This window comes from Mustela nigripes, chromosome 17 (assembly GCF_022355385.1).
Source record: "Mustela nigripes isolate SB6536 chromosome 17, MUSNIG.SB6536, whole genome shotgun sequence".
In the NCBI taxonomy this organism is placed as follows: domain Eukaryota; kingdom Metazoa; phylum Chordata; class Mammalia; order Carnivora; family Mustelidae; genus Mustela; species Mustela nigripes.
This window is the reverse complement of record NC_081573.1, coordinates 3,138,980-3,159,027: the sequence shown is the minus strand read 5'-3', so window position 1 is coordinate 3,159,027 and position 20,048 is coordinate 3,138,980. Positions and strand designations below refer to the sequence as shown.

The 20,048-nt window shown below is 42.9% G+C and overlaps 2 protein-coding genes and 2 pseudogenes across 2 annotated transcripts in view; 2 read left to right on the top strand and 2 right to left on the bottom strand.

The window, feature by feature from the left end:
- LOC132005778 (zinc finger protein ZFP2-like) overlaps positions 1-1,428 on the top strand; it is a 15,193-nt pseudogene extending 13,765 nt beyond the window's left edge.
- Positions 1-20,048, bottom strand: part of LOC132005468 (zinc finger protein 11-like) — a 331,984-nt gene that overhangs the window by 97,961 nt on the left and 213,975 nt on the right. The window lies entirely within an intron of this gene.
- Positions 2,291-20,048, top strand: part of LOC132005470 (zinc finger protein 665-like) — a 612,263-nt gene continuing 594,505 nt past the window's right edge. The window contains 4 exon segments of the mRNA XM_059382641.1: positions 2,291-2,627; positions 5,849-5,939; positions 7,438-7,564; positions 16,177-17,427. Coding sequence (XP_059238624.1) covers positions 5,925-5,939; positions 7,438-7,564; positions 16,177-17,427 — 1,393 coding nt within the window. The 5' untranslated portion in view covers positions 2,291-2,627; positions 5,849-5,924.
- Positions 7,202-7,332, bottom strand: LOC132006268 (U4 spliceosomal RNA; annotated as a pseudogene).

The window sequence follows — 20,048 nt, the reverse complement described above, 5'->3', positions numbered from 1 at the left end:
CCTGTCTCGGTTCCTTGTTCTGTGCTCTGTGTCCTCACCTCCATGTGGCCAAGCTCGTCACACTTGGAAGGGTCCCTCATGCCAGGTTGGCTCATGCTCAGCCCAGGGCCTTCCCTCAGTCCCTCTGTCTGCTTGCAGATTCCAGCTCAGACACTTCGTGTATGTATTTAATGAAGATCAAAGTTAAATGTTATTTCAGAAAAAAATTTCTTGCAGGGCTGTTTTTGTAAGCAGGCTAAATAGCATTGACGATTTTATTTACATTTAATACAATTTATTTACATTTATTATACCTGAGATACTAAAATGCACATGAGTAAAAGCCGAGAGATAATGAAGATTTATTCTAAAAACATATATAGAGACTTCAACTTTGATTTCAGTTACTTTCAGTGTGTGTGTTTTCATGTGCACACATTTATGGGCAGGAGTCTGTAGTGTGTAAAAAAGTTGTCATGTCATAAATACCTTTTATTTTAACTTTGAAAGTATGTTTAAAATATTTTTCATGGCCTAAAATTTTTTCTACACCACTACACGAATAAGCTACAAGGAGTAAGAGCACTAACTGTATGTTTATGCATGTGTGTGTGCATGTTTCTATAGTAATCATTTATCCAGGCTTATGTTTCAGCCTTGAACTTGTTTCAGGTTTTCTCCATTAGCAAACCCTCTGTCAACAGATTTTTACTCTTGTATCCATTACTTTACTGTCTGGTTGTTACGGGGTCTATCCTAAAGTCTGACCATTTGGTTGAGGTGGAGGCTATGCTGAGTATTACCTGTCTGACCAGAGGCACATTCCTTAGAGTGTAACAGAGTTGGGTCTTGTGTAAGAGGGAAACAAATACTAACTTAATGGGATACTATGTTTTTAAACACGTTAACACTTGTAAAGCATGAGGGTAATACTAACCATATGGGGAGTGTACAAAACTTTTAGTCGGTTCAGTTATCATCAGCTTTCCATTTTTCCAGTTTTCACCTTTCATTGACACTTCTGTGCATTTGGTCATCCGGGAAGACATTGTTCATGGCCGAGCTCATGCAGAAATTAGCTATCATACAGCGGTGTATACAACACAATATTTAGAACTTACATATAGTCTACCATTTGTTGAATTTTTTCACTTGTGTATTTTATCTGGCATAGTATTATAAAATTCGGTAGTTTAGCTGATGGAAATTCCCTGGTAGAAAAGTGTAACAAATCAATACTGGGAATATAGGACTTGCTCAAAATGATCTTTAATGTATTTATCTGGTTATTCAATTCTCACTGACTGCTCTGCCTCTTTCCTTCTCTGATTTTTGTGAAATAAAAATCCTTCTCTGATGGCCTCTTGGTGAAATATACTTTCACTTCAGGAACGGTTGACCTTCAGGGATGTGGCCATCGAGAGAATTCGATGTTTAATTGCTGTTTAATGGCTGAGAAACACTCCATTGTGGTTGTGTATGTATGTGTACACACACACACACACTCATCTCCTTTATCCATTCCTCTATCAACTGATACTTCACTGCTTCATAATTTGGTTATTATAAATAACGCTACAGTAAACATAGGGGTGCATATATCCTCTTGAATTAGTGTTTTTTATATTTTTGGGGTAAATACGAAGTAGTTCCATTACTGTTTGGAAGTTAGTTCTACTTTTACTTGAGGAACCTCCATACTGTCTTCCACAATGTCCACATCAGTTTGAATTCCCGCACACAGTGCAGGAAGATTCCTTTTTCTCCACATCCTTGCCAAGATTTGCTCCTTGTCGTCAAAATGGTTTTTCAGGAACGCCACTTTCACTTTAATAGAATGTAACCACGTTAGCGTTCAACACAAAGGGCCCACAAAACTCCATCCTTTACCTCAAACTTTTGAAAACATCAACTTAAATGGGCAGGCAGCAATCCTGCTCCACAGGACGCGGCAGAAATTGGCAGGGATGAAAATTCCGAAACCACGTAGTGGGAGCAGAGGCAGAGAAAACCAGGCTCCATCCAGATCCCACATTAGGTCCCGGTTGTGTTCCCAGGCTCCAGACCCTGGTCGTTTGGGCTCCCTGAACGCGGGAATCTCCCGGTCCACGCCCTAGCCAGGGCCCGCCGAACGGTAGTGGCCTCGACTCCGACCGCGCAGACATGGCGACCCTTCCCGCGCGCCCGTTGCCGGAAGCTCTATGCCGTTTCCGACCCATTCGGCCCTGCCCCCGCCCTGGACCCAAAGATCATATCCGTTTCCCTCTCATTGCCGGAAATGCTTCTCCGAAACTAAATCCCATCCCGCCCGCCGAATTCAGGACGAAGGCCCGGCCAGTACGGGCTTCCCCGGACAGCCGGAGGCGCCCCACTCAGGCCCTCCCATAGGCGGCGAGCACCCCGGCCGGGCAGCCCTTCGCATCCGACTCATTACCGGAAGCGCCCCTCACAGTCTCGCCGGTGCGCCGGCGCGCACGCGCACCTGTTTGCCGACCCGGAAGCGGCTGACCGGAGAGAAGGTCAAATCGGCTCCTGAGGGCTTTTAACTTGCTCATTTCTGCGTCAGAACCTCAGTCCCCAGGCATACAACCCTGAGGTGTGGGGTGTCTACGCACATTCGAGTCCCTTCACCCGCGCCTCCCACCGCGGTAAGTAGCGTGTCGCGGAGACGCACAGAATCCAGAGGGCGGCGCTGCCGGCCCGTGGGGTCCCGGGGCCTTTCGGTTCCCATCGTCCGAGTCGGTCCCCGCCTGTCGCCCCCACCCGCCCGCCGCCGCCTGCCGCAATGTCAGCGTGCTTCACGCCGTCCCGGGCACCGCTCGCACCCGCGCCGTGGGAGTCCAGGGAGATGGGCGTGTGCACCTCGCGCCGCAGCCTGGCCCGGCTCGGCCCACAGACGCGCGGAGTCTCTCCCTGGCTCTGGTTACGCGCAGACCGCGCCGACCTCCTGAGAAGTCCCCATGCAACCCCGCGTGCAGTGAGGGGACCGAGGCCCAGGAAGGACACCTTCTTCAGTGCATGCTTTCAGGAGTGGGATTAGGACGGAAGATCGCGGGGAGTGACGGAGCAGGTCCCCTCCCTCACGCGAGGATGGGGGCCTTGTGGAGGCCGTGACTGCGGCAGATGAGGGATGGGGGCGGGAGGGGGGGAGCCGGAGAAAGAGAATGGCTAAGGAAAGAGCAGTGAGAGGGTCCGTAATAGACGGCGAGATGAGGAGGATGCGGGAGGGACTTGCAACGAGGCCCTAAGAGCGGAAGGGCAAGTCGCCAGCGGAGAAAAGAAACGAGCGAAATGTGGAGGAAAGGGAGGCGCTCCGGAAGAAGGGGAGCCGAATAAGAGGGCCCTCGGTTAACAGAAGTGGGGTGACAAGGGCGACGCACTTCACGCAGACAGTGGGAAGGAGAAGGTGGTTTTGAGTAGACGAAGCTGGGACAGAGAGTCGGTAGGGATGACCGCCCAGAGAGAAACAGCAGTGCGAGAGCTTAGCCAGAGGGTGTGACAGGAAAGAGGGAATGGAACTGGGGAGCAGAGAGGACACGGGTGAGGGGAGAGAGAGGCCAACATCTATGGAGGTAGGGACAGTCCGAAAGGTTGGGATGAAAGAGTAAGGGAAGGTGAAGTAGGTTTCAAGAGTTTTCTGGAAGGTGTAGGTGCAGCGAAAGAGAGAAAAGGGGAGAAAACCGGGCGGAGCCAGGGGAATCAGAGGAAAGGAGAAACAGTGGAGAGACTCAGGAAAGAGAAACACACGAACAGATTAATAGAAATCCTTGGGAGGGAGAAAGAAGGAGAACCGAGATCTGGATGAGTGGTGCTAAATGGGACATGGCTGATTCCGTTGTGTTACAATGACCTGTGTCTCCACAATGTACTTAATGTTAAATTTGCTTGTTTGAACAGGTGAGAAAGAATTACTGCTTATAAGGCTGGTGCATTTTATACTTATTAGCATCATGAGATAGTTTTAAAATATTAAGCATAGAATTACCATATAGTCCGCCAAACTTACTTCTGTGTATATACACAAAGAAGTTGAAAACGGGGACCAGAACAAGTGTTTGTACTCTGTGTTCATAGCATTACTTACAATAGTGAAAAGATGCATTGAACTCTTCTATGCAAAACACTGAAAACTTGTCTGTACTCTGCAGTCTTGCTTCCATTTGACACTTGACCTTAAAACAGACTTTCTCATCTACCATTCCATCCCCTTGTCAGAGGCAGTAATGACCTCCAATTTTCTAAATGTACTGGGTAATTGACTCTCTTCATCTGTTTGAAAGCAACAAGTTGAACAGTGACCACTCATTTTTCCTTTGAAGACCTTTTTTTCATGGCTTTCCAGACATTACAGAATTGACATATTTTATCTATTATCTGTGTGTGTGTTTTCAGTTTTCTTCTCTGCACTTGTTAACTTCAGTTTCCTCTGTTGATTTTTGCTCAATTCTCTGCTTTCTGATTGGAGGAGTACCCCATTGGCTAGTCTAGGACCTCTTCTTTTCTCTGTTTACACCCAGTGACTTTCCATGTCCCTGCATCTCAGGGTTTAAATACCCTGAGGTTTCCTAGGTTCACACACCATCTCAGACCTCCATTCCGAGTGCCAGAATGTATTGTTCAGCTATTTCCTCTGCATCTCTGCTGGGACATCTAACAGTCATCTCCACCTTACAGTTCCAAACATGACTTCCTAAACTTCCCCAGTTGTGTTTCCTACAGTCCTCCACCTCCCAGTTAAGAGAAGTGCTGTCCTTCCTGGGGTTTAGGTGACCATCCTGGCATGTTTTTAAAAGACACAGCATATTCTTTGTATGTGTTTTCATTTATGATAGAATTAAAAACAAAACAAAACACAGTGATCTGGGTGAAAGACTATGTGTTTTCCAAAATTCACTTGAAATGAAGGAGAAGAGTGTTTGAAGACCACGCCAGACATTCCTAATCTACTTCTGTGACCTGATCCCCTGCTTATCCTCTCCTCCCACTAGGATTGAGGCCCACAGATTTCTTTGCTGTTCTCGGGACCAGGGTCATCATTGTCCTGCTGTTCTTGGGGCCAGGGTCAGGACTGCCTCAGGGCTTTCCAAGGGTGGTCCCTGTCTAGGATTCTCTGACTCTTCAAATGCTGGTGGTGGACTTCCTTCCCCAGGTGTTTGTTGCCATATCACCTTCTCGTGGGGCCATCTCTGACACTGCCGTGTCCCATTCCAGCCTCCCCCTACCCGCACTGGCCTGTTATGCCTCTCTGTGTGGATCTCGGCTACTTCCTCTTCTACCGTCTGGTTACGGGGGATGGTCCCACAAGAGAGCAGAGCCACAGGGGTGGGTAGGCTGCTGGGCTCTTCTGAGTCATGTTCCACCTTGACTGCCCATGGGATTGCTGAGGCATTTTGTGGATTCCTCAAGGTCCCAGTCCCCAGGGATTTCTTGTGTAATGGGGCTCAGCCTCAGTGGTGTTGAAAGGGCCCCAGGTGATTCTGATCTATATCCAGTATTGAGCCCCAGGCCAGCTCCTCCATTGATAAGGACTGGAAGCAGCCCCTAATCTGGAGAGAGGTGAGGGGGCTGTTCTCTGCATAGGGTGTTATCAGGGCAGGTCTGTGACTTGAAGGGAGGCTCAGTGCAGCCCGGATCCCCTCTGCTGCAGCTCCTGTGTGCGCTTCACCAGGAGGGGAGCAAGTTCTGCAGGAAGAGGTCAGAACACTCATGTACTGGTCTCCATGTAACAGCTTACTGTCCCCGAATCCGCACTGTGGCCGTGGGCAGCAGAGGGCTGTGTCCCACATGGGGGGATCTTCCCGTGTGGGGGGGTGTGGCACAGGCAGGTGAATGTTGACTCAGTTCTAAACAGCATACATTTGATGCTCAGGATTGACGTCTCAAGACCCATCTTGCCTGGGAGAGAAGCCCAGAAGAGGGAGAAGAAGAAAGCCCAGGAGTCAGGAATGACTCTTTCTCAGGTAAAGTCCTGTCTCGGTTCCTTGTTCTGTGCTCTGTGTCCTCACCTCCATGTGACCAAGCTCATCACACTTGGAAGGGTCCCTCGTGCCAGGTTGGCTCATGCTCAGCCCAGGGACTTCCATCAGTCCCTGTCTGCATGCAGATTCCAGCTGTTCTATTTCCCTATACGTATTTAACGGGGATCAAAAGTACTTGTTACTGTTTTTAAAAAAACCTTGCAGAGGTGCATGACTGGCTCAGTGGGAAGATCATTGGACCCTTGATCTAGAAGTTGTGAGTTTGAGCCCCATGTTGGGAGTAGAGATTACTTAAAAATATATATATATTCTTATAGGGTTGTTTTTGTCAGCAAACTGGATAGAATGACATTGATAATTTCATTTACATCTAAAACAGTTTGTGCATGTTTAGTGTTCCAGAAATACACATGAATAAAAAATGATAATGATGATTTATGCAAAAATAGATGTCATTTAGAGACTAGTATTTTGATTTCAGTTATTTTCAATGTGTGCGTTTTGTGTCCACACCTGTGTGTGAATACTAGCCCATGGTATGTAAAAAAGACATCATTTTATGTCTGACATGTTTTCCATGGCCTTAAATTTATTTCTACACCAACACGGACATGAGATAATAGCTTTAAGAATACGGTGTGCTTGCATGTGTTATGTTCCAGCCTTGAACTTGTTTCAGATTTTCTCTATTAGCAAACCTTCTGTCAGTGGATTTTACTGTCGTATGCATTACTTCATTCACTGCGTGGGATGGATATGTGTTCCATCCTGAAGCCTGACCTCTTGGTTCAAGTGCAGGCCCTGCTACTTACTATCTCTGTTTGACCAGAGTGTGTTCGTTAGAGTACTTGTGCCAGAGTTGGGTCCTATGTAAGATGGGGACAAATACTAATTTAACGGGATGCAGTGTCCTTATACAAGTTAACACTTATAAAGCATTAGAGTAATGCGTACCATACAGGAAGTGTTCAGAACTTCAGATGCTTTTATTGTTAATGAGATTCCCATTTTGCAGTTTCTACCTTTCACTGACACTACTGTAGACTTTGTGAACCCTGAACACTCTACTTAGGCTATTGCTCATTTAGAAATCAGCTGTCATTTTGTGTGTAGTACATACTATCGAGAACTTGCATATAATTTACCACTTGTTGATGTGTTTGCATTTGTGTGTTTTATCTGGCACAATATTCTAAAATCCTCAGTTTAGCTGAAGGAAATCCTATGATGGGAAAGTGTAACAAATCAAAATCAGGGATATATGACTTGCTTAAAATGATCTTTTGTGGACCTATTGAAGCAGTCATTTTTCAATTAGCAATAATCGCGCCTCAAATAAACCTCATTGGCCATGATACTGCCACTGCGCAAAGCTTGAAGCAGTCATCTCTAATGGACCCTTATACCTCTCTCCTCCCCTCATTTTTATGAAATAAGTAGTTTCCTAATGGCCTCTTGGTGAAATGTGCTTTTATTTCAGGAACGGTTGACCTTCAGGGATGTGGCCATCGAATTCTCTCGGGAGGAGTGGGAGTGCCTGGACCCTGCCCAGAGGGCCTTGTACAGGGATGTGATGGTGGAGAACTACAGGAACCTGGTCTCCCTGAGTAAGGATAGTTTCCCTCTGGAGGTTGGGAACTGCCCTAGTATATCTTTGTGTTTCTCTTGGAAATTTCTTGGGCGCCCTTTCCCTACTTGCCTGAGATTGAAGCCCTGCTGATTCAGAATTGAAAAGCTTCACAGTGTGGTGTCTGGATTTTACACCCAGATGATCGTGCAGGTTTGTGGTGGTGCTAGAACTGGAGGAAGAACAAGACCTTACGTCAGAAATTTTTTAAAACTATCACATTGCCTGGTTTTACACCTGTAATCTTGATTTGGTCATTCAGGGAAGAGAGCTGGATATTTGCATGTCAAACATTTAAGCATTAGGAAGAGGTGTATCCGTAAACAAAGTTGTGAAATGTTTTTCTAGACCTGCCTATAATGAACGTCCTTGGTCCCAGCTGACAAAGGGCTAGGAAAATCCCAGGATATCATCTCCCAGTTTTTGTGTCAGCAGGAATCTCTTTCTGAGCTGAAAGTTACCTCCCTGTGTAGCAGGGGAGAGCCCTGGAATGCCAGGAGTGGGGCAAAACTAGCCCCAAAACCCAGGCAAGAGGGAAGAAGTCAGCGATGTGAACACAAGTAAGAGGCAGATGCAGAGAGGAGGTGACTTCCAGAAATGTCATTTGGGACATTGTCCCCACATGGGAGAGGGGGTGGGAAAGGAGAATCGATTTCTCTTGGGCTCTCAAAGGAGCTTGTTCTCCCTCTCTTCTTGTCCTCTTCTTCATATGTGTATGTTTCCACTGTTGATGGTTCTGCTGCTCTGGTCAGCGACAAGGGCAGAGTCTTTAATATGACCCAGACATGCTATTCTCTGTCTTTTAGAGCCCTTTACTGGTTCAACCTTGGGGAGCACAGGAAGGGCTCTTTGTAAGGGGCTTTCTTCCTTCCTTAGCCTCTCCTTCCCTGCTCAGTCCACACAGATCTGATGTAGGGCTTTCCCCGCCGCCCCACCCCCGGTCCTGACTGCAGGCCCTGTCTGGCTTGCATCCCGTTTCATGTGCTGAGTGACCCGTCACGGTGGGAACGTCGGCTGCTCTTTTGCCTGTGGGACTCCAGGCAGAAGCATGGGCTGTCCAAAGCCCTCTGGCTGTTCGTGCCTCCACCATATCCTCTGTATCCTCCTTTCCACTTTTGCCCTGCAGGGGCATGTGTACTGGGAGTAGATGGGGTGTTTTAGCATTGCTGTTCGGCAGTGCTCTGTAGAGAGAGGGCAGGGAAAACCTTTGATTCCCAGTCCTTCAAGGGGACTGTCTCTCAGGCTCTGGGCCCTCAGCCTGGAATCTGTAAGCAGACACCAGGTCGTGTTTGAGCATTCCACAAAATCACCCCGCTTCCTTAATTTCCTGCCTTTTGTGTGTCTTGCTCATGCAGCATCTCCTTAGTCTTGGAGTGTGGGAAGCCCTTGACTGTGGCTGATTTCCTGGTTTCCTACATTTGTTTGGTTTTGCCTCTGAAATTTTCTTGGTTTTGAAATACAGTTCCTCGGCGTCTGGAATTTTATCCTCATTTTCTGCTGTGATAACCCAGCCTTCAGGTGCCGGACAACTTGTGAGCTCTCCCATGAGGAGTTTTACTGGGTGAACGAACATTCTGGATGGAGAACACTTATTTACAGTTCTGATGGATATGAAGGAGTGGGCTTTGTCCAAAAACCTATATGACCTCTGGAATTTGGTGAAAATATAATCATAGTTATCCTTCCTATATCTGTTTTGCTTGAGTTAGTACCTGCTTGATGACAAAGAGCCTTTTTCATTTGAATGAATTTGGGTTTTTAAAATTGGGCATATTGGATATCTTGAGACTATGCTCTTGTTATGAAGTGTCTCTGTTCACCTCAGAAATACAAAGAAATTCATTCATTGTTCGTTTTATAAGGTATTTTGGTTTTTCTGTAGTATATCCTAAATTTTCTAAATGTAACTTGTTAGGTTTCACATGAATTTTGTAGAGGTGTTTTAAAGTCCGTTCAGATGCTTCATGTTAAATCATTTCTGTGTCTGTATTCACCAGGTAACTCTTAGGTACACTGAACTAATACCTAAAATTCTAAGTTTATTTTATAGAAACATATGGATCTTACATTTCATGTACTTTTTCATCACTATGACTTTTGACAGAGTTTTCCACCAAATTTGTAAAATTCTGGAAAACCTTTTATTTGTAACCCATGAAGGCTGTTACATTCTAGAGTGTTCTGTAATTTTCTGGGTATCACTGTTTCTTATGGTGATCACCTCTGCACATGCATCTTCTGGCACTGGCAAATAGACTTTCTGTCCTCAAATGCTACTGATAATGCTGCCTTAGAAGTTATTCCTTGCTCTCAGTCATATGACCCTTAAGGTTATATATAGTCTTCCGATAATCTCTGTGAAGTCAGGATTCATTAATTCTGGGCAACTGGACATTAATTTTTATTCATTCATGATAACTGTATGTTTATAACTACATATGGCAGTAACGCCTGTCACCTCATGTCTGTTTCATGTGTGAAACTATGTTGAGAGATGCAGTGATAGAATTTCAGGTAATTAGAGGAAGCCAGTCTAAGAGAAACTGTTATTTCCAGATAGTTTCAAAATTTTTAACATATTAACATCAGAATATGTCAATTTTTTAATACCACTTCTGTCTACTTGAACCACTTCTGTCTAATTGTACAACATTCCCATCACTCCAGATTACTGTCCTTTACCCATTCATCAGTTTCTCCACATCCCCATCCCCTGGAAACCACCAGGCTGTGTTTGTCTCTGATTATCTATTTTATAGAATACCATGTTTTTTCTACTTTGATAAAAATGGTTTTTGTCTATGTGGAATCTCTAGACCACTTTGGTCAATATTACCATTTTTAAAAATATGAAATTTTCCAATGCATTGTATGCTATGTCTTTTCCATTTATGTAAACATGTTTACTTTCTCTCAGCAGTGTTCTACAATTCTTAGCCTTACAGGTCTTTCACACCCCTGGTTAAATTGATTTTATGGCATTTTATTCTTTGAATGGTTCATTATACATGGAATCGTTTCTATAACTCCCTTTTCAGGAAGTTCATTATAGTACATAAAGCACAGCTGAGTATCCTGTAACTTTTCTGACATCACTGTAACATTAAAAGGTTGTATGTGTTTGTGTGTTTATGTCTTTCAGGGGATAGTTCAGGGAATTCTGTATTATGGAGATCTATGATGTCTTCACATGGAGATAATTTTCTTTTTGCTCTCCAATATCTGTACTTTTTTTCCTCCTTTTTCTTGTTTTATTGCTCTGGTTAGAATTTGCAGAATAATGTTAGATAGCATCAGTGAAAATGGATATCCATGTCTTATTTCTTTTCTAAGGGGGAAATTTTTACTGTTTCATCTAGGACATTAGCTATAGGTTTTCATAAATAATCTTCAAGAGGTTGAGTAAAGTCCTTTCTCTTCTGAATCTGCTGAGTGTTTTTCTCATAAGAATTTTAGAATTTTTCAAATATTCTGCATACAATGAGATCATTGTATAGGGTTTTTTTTTTTTTTCTGTTTGTCTTACCATTAATAGATACTATGTTTATTGATGTTATATGTTGAACCTTCCACTGTTGAATTCTTGGAACAAGTCCCTCTTATTTATGTTGTGTAATATTTTTTCTTTCTTTCTTTTTTTTTTTTTAAGATTTTATGTATTTATTTGAGAGAGACAGAGAGCAGGAGGTGGGTGGAGGGAGAGCAAAGGAAAAAGGAGAAGCAGATTCCCGGCTAAGCAGGGAGCCCAACATGGGGCTCTGTCACAGGACCTCAAGACCTCTACCCAAGCCAAAGGCAGACACTCACCCCCCTGAGCCACCTACGTGCCTCTTTTTTTTTTTTTTTTAAGATTTTATTTATTTATTTATTTGAGAGAGAGACAGTGAGAGAGAGCATGAGCGAGGAGAAGGTCAGAGGGAGAAGCAGACTCCCCATGGAGCTGGAAGCCCCATGTGGGACTCGATCCCGGGACTCCAGGATCATGACCTGAGCCGAAGGCAGTCGTCCAACCAACTGAGCCACCCAGGCGTCCCCCTAGGTGCCTCTTTGTTGTGTAATTTTAATAATACTTTCTATTCAGTTGGCTGGTGTTTTGTTGAAGACTTTTACATCTGTATTAATAAGGGGGATACTATTTTGAAGTTTTCTTGTGATGTCTTCGGGTTGGTATCGGAATAATGTTGGCCTCGGAGGCACCAAGGGGGCGTAGTCAGTTAAGGTTCCAACTCTGTTTCAGCTCAGGTCCTGATCTCAGGATCATGAGATAAGCACCATGTTGGACTCACATTCAGTATGGAGTCTGCTTAACATTCTCTGTGCCTTGGACGCCTGGGTAGCTCAGTCATTAAGTGTCTGCCTTCAGCTCAGGTCAGGATTCCAGGGTCCTAGGATCGAGTCCCACATTGGATTCCCTGCTCAGCAGGGAGCCTGCTTCTCCCTCTCCCACTGCCCCCACCTTATGTTCCCTCTCTTACTGTCTCTGTCTGTCAACTAAATAAATAAAATCTTAAAAAAAAAAAAAAAAGGTTTCTCTGTGCCTCTCCCTCTACTCTTTCCCTTTACGACTTACTCACTCCGTCTCTCTTTAAATAATCCTTGGGGTATAAAGATTAAAGTTGGCCTCTGAGAGTAAATTAAGACATGTTCTATCTTTCATTTCTTTTATTTTTTTTAATTTTATTTATTTATTTGAAAGAGATCACAATAGGCAGAGAGGCAATCAGAGAGAGAAGGGAAGCAGGCTCCCCACTGATCAGGGAGCCTGCCACGGGGCTTGATCCCGGGCCCTTGAGACCACAACCTGAGCAGAGAGAGGCTTTACCCACTGAGCCACCAAGGCACCTCTATATCTTTCATTTCTTTCTTTCTTTCTTTTTTTTTTTAAGATTTTATTTATTTATTTGACATACAGAGATGGTAAGTAGGCAGAGAGGCAGGCAGAGAGAAGCAAGCTCCCTGCTAAGCAGAGAGCCTGATGCGGCGGCTCCATCCCAGGACCCTGAGATCATGACCTGAGCTAAAGGCAGAGGCTTAATGCACTGAGCCACCCAGGCACCCCTATATCTTTCATTTCTTACAGTGCTGTTCTATTTACATGAAACTTCCTCACCCTTTGTTTCTCTTGGAAGCCTTAATTTCTCCCTTATTTTCAAAGGACAGTGTTCTATGGGGATAGAGTTGATTAACAGTTTTTTGTGGTTTTTTGGTGGTTGTTGTTGTTTTCCTTTGTCAACACTTTAAGTATCTTATCCCATTGTCTCTGGTCTTCATGGTTTGGCTGAAAAGTCAGCTCTGAAAGCTATGGTGTGTCCTATTATACGTGATGCTTCTCCCTTCTTGGTGTCAACATTCTCTCTTGATATCTTTCTCTTCCATGTATTGATCATAATTTGTTGCATGTGCATCTTGGATTTTTTTCTTAAATTGGATGTTCAGTGAGTTCTTAGATTTGTAGAGTCTTGTCTTAACATTTAAGAAATTGTCTACCATATTTCTTCCAATATTCCTTCTGCCTCCTTCTCTCCTTTCTTTTTGGGGTTCCCGTGGTTCATGTGTTGGCTCACATGGTGTTCTCTTCCAGGACTGTTAGACTCTGTTCATTTACACTTGGTCTTTTCCTTTGTGCTCTTCAGATATGGTAATTTCAACTGACTTCCTTACCAGTTTGCTGAGTCTTACTCCACCTTATTAGACCTGATATTGAACCTTTCTGTGAGATTTTTCAAGTCAGCTATTTTACATTTCAGCTTCAGAGTGTGGTTAGGTTCTTTTTCCACTTTCTATCTCTTTCTTGATATTCTCTATTTATACAGCATTTTCCTGATTGCTTTTCAGTTCTTTGTCGGTCATTCCTTTTAGCTTTTTAAATAGTTGATTTAAAGCATGTGTTTAGTAAGTCCAAAACTTGGGCTTCCTTAGGGCCAGGTTTTGTTACTTATTTAATATTTCTTTTTCTGTATGGGTCCTGCTTTATTGTTGTGTTGGCTCCTGTGTACCTTCTTGTTAAAAATGGGACATTTTGAATATGTTGAAACTTTGGAAATCATAATATTCTCCCTTCCAAGTATTTTTTTTTTTTTTAATGTCTCTTGTGATTGTTGTTATAAATTTTGTGTGGTGTATTTTCTTTGTTATGTGTAGCCATTGATGCGTTTGGTTCACTTCTCGGTCAGCTAGAGATTCAGCAGACTTCTTAGACTGCTGGAACCAAACACAAAACATACCAACTTTCCACCTTTGTATGTGTGTATGTGTGTTGGGGAGTGCATGAAGCACACAGGGTAGACGTTTAAGAGAACAGCGCCCTGTCCTTCACTTCTGCTTGCTCAGAATCTGCTGGATAGCAGGAGGTATAGTCTTGGGGTCTTCTCAGGTCTTTTTTCATGCGTCTGGTCCTGGGCATGCCTGAAACCATTTTGGGTCCCTGGAATATGTGGGGGATTTTCAAAACCTAATTTCCCAGTGTACCTTGCTCCCTTGTGTTTTCCTTGGGGTTTCACTTGCCCATTGTTTGCCCCAGTTGTTATCCCTGCCCTAGGTGGCAGTGGCTACTAGACTTAACCTTTAAATGTTTGTGACGGCCCCTGTGCCTCAATTGTTAAGCTTCTGCCTTAGGCTCAGATCATGATCCCAGGGTCTTGGGATCCAGTCCCTCATCGGGTCCCTGCTTGGTGGGAAGCCTGCTTCTCCCTCTTCCACTCCCCCCGCTTGTGTTCCCTCTCTCACCGTGTCTCTCTGTCAAATAAATATGTGAAGTCTTTGAATGAAGGAATGTGTGTTTGTATGTGTGTGTGTTTGTGACAAAGGCCCCTGGTTATCACCTCCACCTAGGTAGAGATCTGAGGTAGGCCAAAGAAAGGCAAGCATTTTGAGCCAGTCCTTCAGGGAGCCAGCAGACAGATTAAAGAAGCAAATAACCAGTCACAGTTCTTTGAAGATCCCATCTCTTCCCTGTGTATGGGAAGCCTGTACCCCTTGCAGACTCCCATCTTCAAGGCCACTTTCTAACTGAGGTGCAGGGCACAGATTCAGGGCAAGTTGAAACACCTACCTTTTTCTTGGTGAAGAGTGTACCTTGTTGCTGGAATCCTGTGTTTAATTTCCAGGGTTTTTACAGAGTTCATTTGGACCGTTTTTGGTAGTTCATCTCCTGCAGTATTCTCCTGGTGTTCCCTTTTTTGCGATTTTGACATCACAGTTCCCTGTTGTTAATCTCTATGATATTACATATTTGTCAGATAGTACATATTTGTCAGAACTATGTTTCAAAATAGGTGATTTCAACATATTTTCCATTTATGATGTCATGTGCTTCTCCTGAAATTCAGCCCATTTTTCTCTTTTGGGTAAACCCTTTAGAATTCTGAAGTCTGTATACATTGTGTAATTTTTATAAATGAACATACTTACTAATTACTTCTGGATTCACTTGGGGTTATTAACATGTTTATCATTTTTTAACATGATTAACATGTAATTTCTACATGTATTATGGTATATAACCATGTTTCACTGATTATTATATTGCAGTATGCCTGTTTGGTGTGGTTATATTTTTGGAAGAAGTATTCAGGATATTTTATTATCTTTGAATGTTATTTTAATATTGTAGACAATAAGTATTAAGGAATTTTCCCTTTTTAAAAAGATTTTATTTATTTGAGAGAAAAAGAGTTTGCAGAGTGCGTGAGAGAGAGAGAGCACATAAGCAGAGGGAGAAGCAGGCTCTCTGCTAAGCAGGGAACCCAATTCAGGGCTTGATCCTAGGACCCTGGGAACATGACCTGAGCCAAAGGCAACCACTTAACTGACTGAGCCACTCAGGTGCCCCTCAAGAATTGACTTTAATTTTTTTTTTTTTTTTTTTCAAGTATGATTCACTTCTAACCCTCCTGTGAGGTTTTTAGGCTTTGGGATGGCTATGGAAAATTCCTGTATTTCAGGGCACTGGAACTTATTTTTTTTTTTTAAGATTTTATTTATTTGTCAGAGAGAGCGAGCGAGAGCGAGCATAGGCGGACAGAGTGGAAGGCAGAGTCAGAAGGAGAAGCAGGCTCCCTGCGGAGCAAGGAGCTCGATGTGGGACTCGATCCCAGGACGCTGGGATCATGACCTGAGCCGAAGGCAGCTGCTTAACCAACTGAGCCACCCAGGCGTCCCAAGGGCACTGGAACTTTTGATCACAGAGCATTTAAATAGGCTTCCCTGAAAATGATTTGAACTATGTTGTAATCACTCTTTCATTACTGAGAAATCTTGTGGGGTTGTTTTGGTGTTTCTAAACATTTGCACACCATGGTTGAGAAGCTTGATAACTCTGGTAATTACGAATTCTGCTTTTGGTGTAATACTTTTTTGTGTGTGATTTTATTTGTTTATTTGAGAGAGAGGGAGAGGGAAAAGCAGGCCCCCGCAGTGAGCAGGGAGCCTGACTCAGGGCTCGATCCCAGGATGCTGGGATTATAACCTGAGTTGAAGGCAGACACCTAACCGACTGAGCTACCTGGGTGCCCAGTGTAATACCTTTTCTTATAAAATATCTGTCTTCGTACTCTAGTTAATATGAAGCCTATCACTATTTATATATTACAGATATCTCTACTAGATGTATGAACAAAGAATTACCACCAAAAGACAACATTAATAATGGAGAATTATTCCAAACCTTGATTTTGAAAAGACGCATAAGTCATGACTTTGACTTCGGTTTGAGGGTTCAGCAAGATGGGAACAAATTTGAGACTCAGTGGCTATGTGAAGAAAAAAATTGCAAAGGAATGACTACATCCCATTATAAAAATCTCACTTGTAGAGAAGACCAACAACATCACAAGTTCTGTAATGATTTTCCTGTAAAGCATAGTGTTTCTGTAAGAAATAGTAAATCTCAATACTACAAACATGATACGTCGAATAACGCACTGAAAAACAAGGCAGGCTCTTCAGGAAATAAGTATAGGAACTGTTTGGACAATAGGCTTGGTTTAAGCTTTCATTCACATCTGGCTGAACTGCAGAGATTTGAAACCCAAGAGGAAATTCATGAAAGTAACCAAGTTGAGAAGTCTACCAAAAAGTCCTCAGTTTCACCCCTTCCAAAAATTCCTTCTAGTGTCAAAACCAACATTTCTAACAAGTATGGGAAGGTTCTTACACATTCTTCATTACAGACACAACATCAGAAAACACCCAAAAGAGAAAAACCTTACAAATGTAAAGAGTGTGGGAAGACTTTTAGCCATTGTTCAACCTTAGCTACTCATCAAAGAATTCATTCTGAGCAGAAACCTTACAAATGTAATGATTGTGGCAAAGTCTTTAACAGGTTCTCAAACCTCACAAGGCATCAGAGAATCCATACTGGAGAGAAACCATATAAATGTAACGTATGTGGTAAGGATTTTATGATACGTTCACACCTTTGGGGACATGAGCGAATTCATACAGGAGAGAAGCCTTACAAATGTGATGAGTGTGGAAAAGCCTTTTCTGAGTGTTCAAATCTTGTTCAACATAAAAGAATCCATTCTGGAGAGAAACCTTACAAATGTAATCAGTGTGGTAAGGAATTTATCACCCGTTCACATCTTTGGGGTCATGAGAGAACTCATACTGGAGAGAAACCTTATAAATGTAATGAGTGTGGAAAGGCCTTCTCTGGAAGTTCAAATCTTACTCAACATAAGAGAATTCATGCTGGAGAGAAACCATATAAATGTAACGTGTGTGACAAGGCCTTTAGTCAGAATTCAAGCCTTACAGTTCATCAGAGAATTCATACTGGGGAGAAACCTTACACATGTCGTGAATGTGGTAAAGCCTTCAAGCAATACTCAAGCCTGAGTAGACACCAGAATATACACAGAATGAAGATATAGATGTAGAGCCTGTAGTAAGGCTTTTATTAAATGATCTCATATTTGGAGTCATAAGGGAATGCATATTGCAAAGAAACTTTACAAAAGAATGGCATGGCCTTCGTGCCATGATTTGACCTCAGGAATCACCAAAGAGTTCATGTTGGAGAAAACCCTAGAAATACAACTTGTGGTGAATTGCTTAAGTAAGTTGTACAATGTACTGTACTTGACAGAATTCTTACTAGTGAGAACTAAGTCTAGTTCTTGAAGATTAATCAAATCACATGTCAAACTCTGCAGGAAAATTAGAAGTCAAAGTGATTTAAAATTCCTAAGACAATGGGTATCAAAGGAGCAGGAGCATCTATGGAAATGCCCACTTAATCATCAGTTTATATAGTCATTTTACTCATTTAGATATTGTGATGAGGTTTACTTTATTATTGAATTTGGATCTGTGGTAGAAAATCTATTAATGATGTTATGTCTTCATCATAGACCTTCCATGTGTTGCCACAATGGAACTTCTTGTTTTGGTCCTAATGTGAATGATGGTTTATTTTTAATTTTCAAGTCATTTGTTCCTTGCTGGTATGTAGGAAGATAGTTAACTTTTGTACTGTGATCTTGTACCCCACAGCCTTGGTGTTATTGCACATTAGTATTTTATCTACCATACTTTTGTGCATCGTATGAGGTGGCTTGGAAGTTCTGGTGACAGGTGCCACTCTATCTTGTTTCTGGCATCAAGACACAGGACTCTCTGTTACCATACTAATACCGATTGAATCTTGCAGTCATTTAAGTCCAGCTTGGTTATGGTGCAGGTTCTGGATGTATTGTGTTGGCAATCAGAGTATCCAGTTTGTTAAGGTCTCAGAAGCTTTATGCGTTATTGGTATTGGCATATAAAAGAAATCTTTGCACATAAATGGAAACTGGTCATAGCCAAAATTATAAACATACCAGTAATCTAAAACATGAGTACAAGTTATGAAAACACCTAAGTGTAGATCTAGATTATTATTATTATTATTATTATTTTTTAGATCTAGGTTATTGTAAGAACATAGCCTTCCAGCTTTTTCGGTATATCATAATGGTTTAATCATGTGCTTTGTTACCTCCCCAGTAAGTTTAAGTCCCCATACTGCTGCTAAACAAGGAGTGAAGTTAGTGAAATCACTCAACCCTGTGTGCCTAAGGTCTCCTCCTTAGAATGAAAGTGGTAGTAGTCCCATCCCTGATTTTTGATGAATGAAGACTTTAAGTGCCTTGACAGCAGAGATTCTTACATTGTGAGTGTTTTTTAGAATTCCCCATTCAACTCTCAGAAGGCTCTTAATGAAGCTAAAATTAAATATTTTTTTCTTAAAGATTTTATTTATTTGCAAGAGAGAAAGAGAGAGCGAGCATGAAGAGGGGGAGGAGCAGAGGGAGAGGAAGAAGCAGACTCCCTGCTGGCCAGGGAGCCTGATGTGGGGCTCAATTCTGGGACTCCAGGATCATAACCTTAGCTGAAGGCAGATGCTTAACCCACTGAACCACCCAGGTGCCCCTAGAGCAAATGTGTTTTAATGGGAAGTAAGCATAAGTGAAGAATACTAGTTTTCTTTTCTTTTTAAAAAAGATTTTATTTATTTATTTGACAGAGATTAGAAGTAGGCAGAGAGAGAGAAAGGGAAGCAGGCTCCCTGCTGAGCAGAGAGCCCGATGTGGGGCTCGATCCCAGGACTCTGGGGTCATGACCTGAGCTAGAGGCAGAGGCTTTAACCCACTGAGCCACCCAGGTGCCCCAAGAATACTAGTTTCCAGTTGAAATGGTAAGTGTAGGTGAAACTTAGGTTCCCATGCAGGATCCCCCAAAGGAAGAGCATCATTCATTGCATCAGATGACCTCCAGATTTTTGATGGGAGGAGTCATCTTCATATCACAGATGCTGATTACAATCCTGGGGAGTTTCTTTCTTCTTTCTTTACCTGTGTATCTTCCTTTTTCTCATATGTGAAGGTTGAGGTCTACAGATCTGAGTGTCAAGCACCTGTTTGTAGCCAACTTCTTAGTCATCATCTTCACAAGAATCTCCAGCACCGTGACAGCTTTTGGGTAGGAATATTTTCTCCCTGATCTTGGATGTAAATTTGTTTACTGGGTTACAGCGTGATATACTGTGCTATATTATGTAAGTATCTGAAGAATCTGGATGAAGGGGTGAAGTTTATAAGGACTTTTTCATATGGTATTTGCACATTTTGTGTATCTAATTTCTTCAAAATAAAAAGTACAGAAAGGCAGCATGATATGCTGTGGCTTTTAGAAATTTCAGGTGCAGCTGTATGTTCATATGGGAATAAGGGACATTATAGGTACATCCAAAAATCATTCTTTTTTTTTTTTTTTTTTTAAAGATTTTATTTATTTATTTGTAAGAGAGAGTGAGAGCGAGCACAGGCAGACAGAGTGGAAGGCAGAGTCAGAGGGAGAAGCAGGCTCCCTGCGGAGCAAGGAGCCCGATGTGGGACTCGATCCCAGGTCACTGGGATCATGACCTGAGCCGAAGGCAGCTGCTTAACCAACTGAGCCACCCAGGCGTCCCTCCAAGT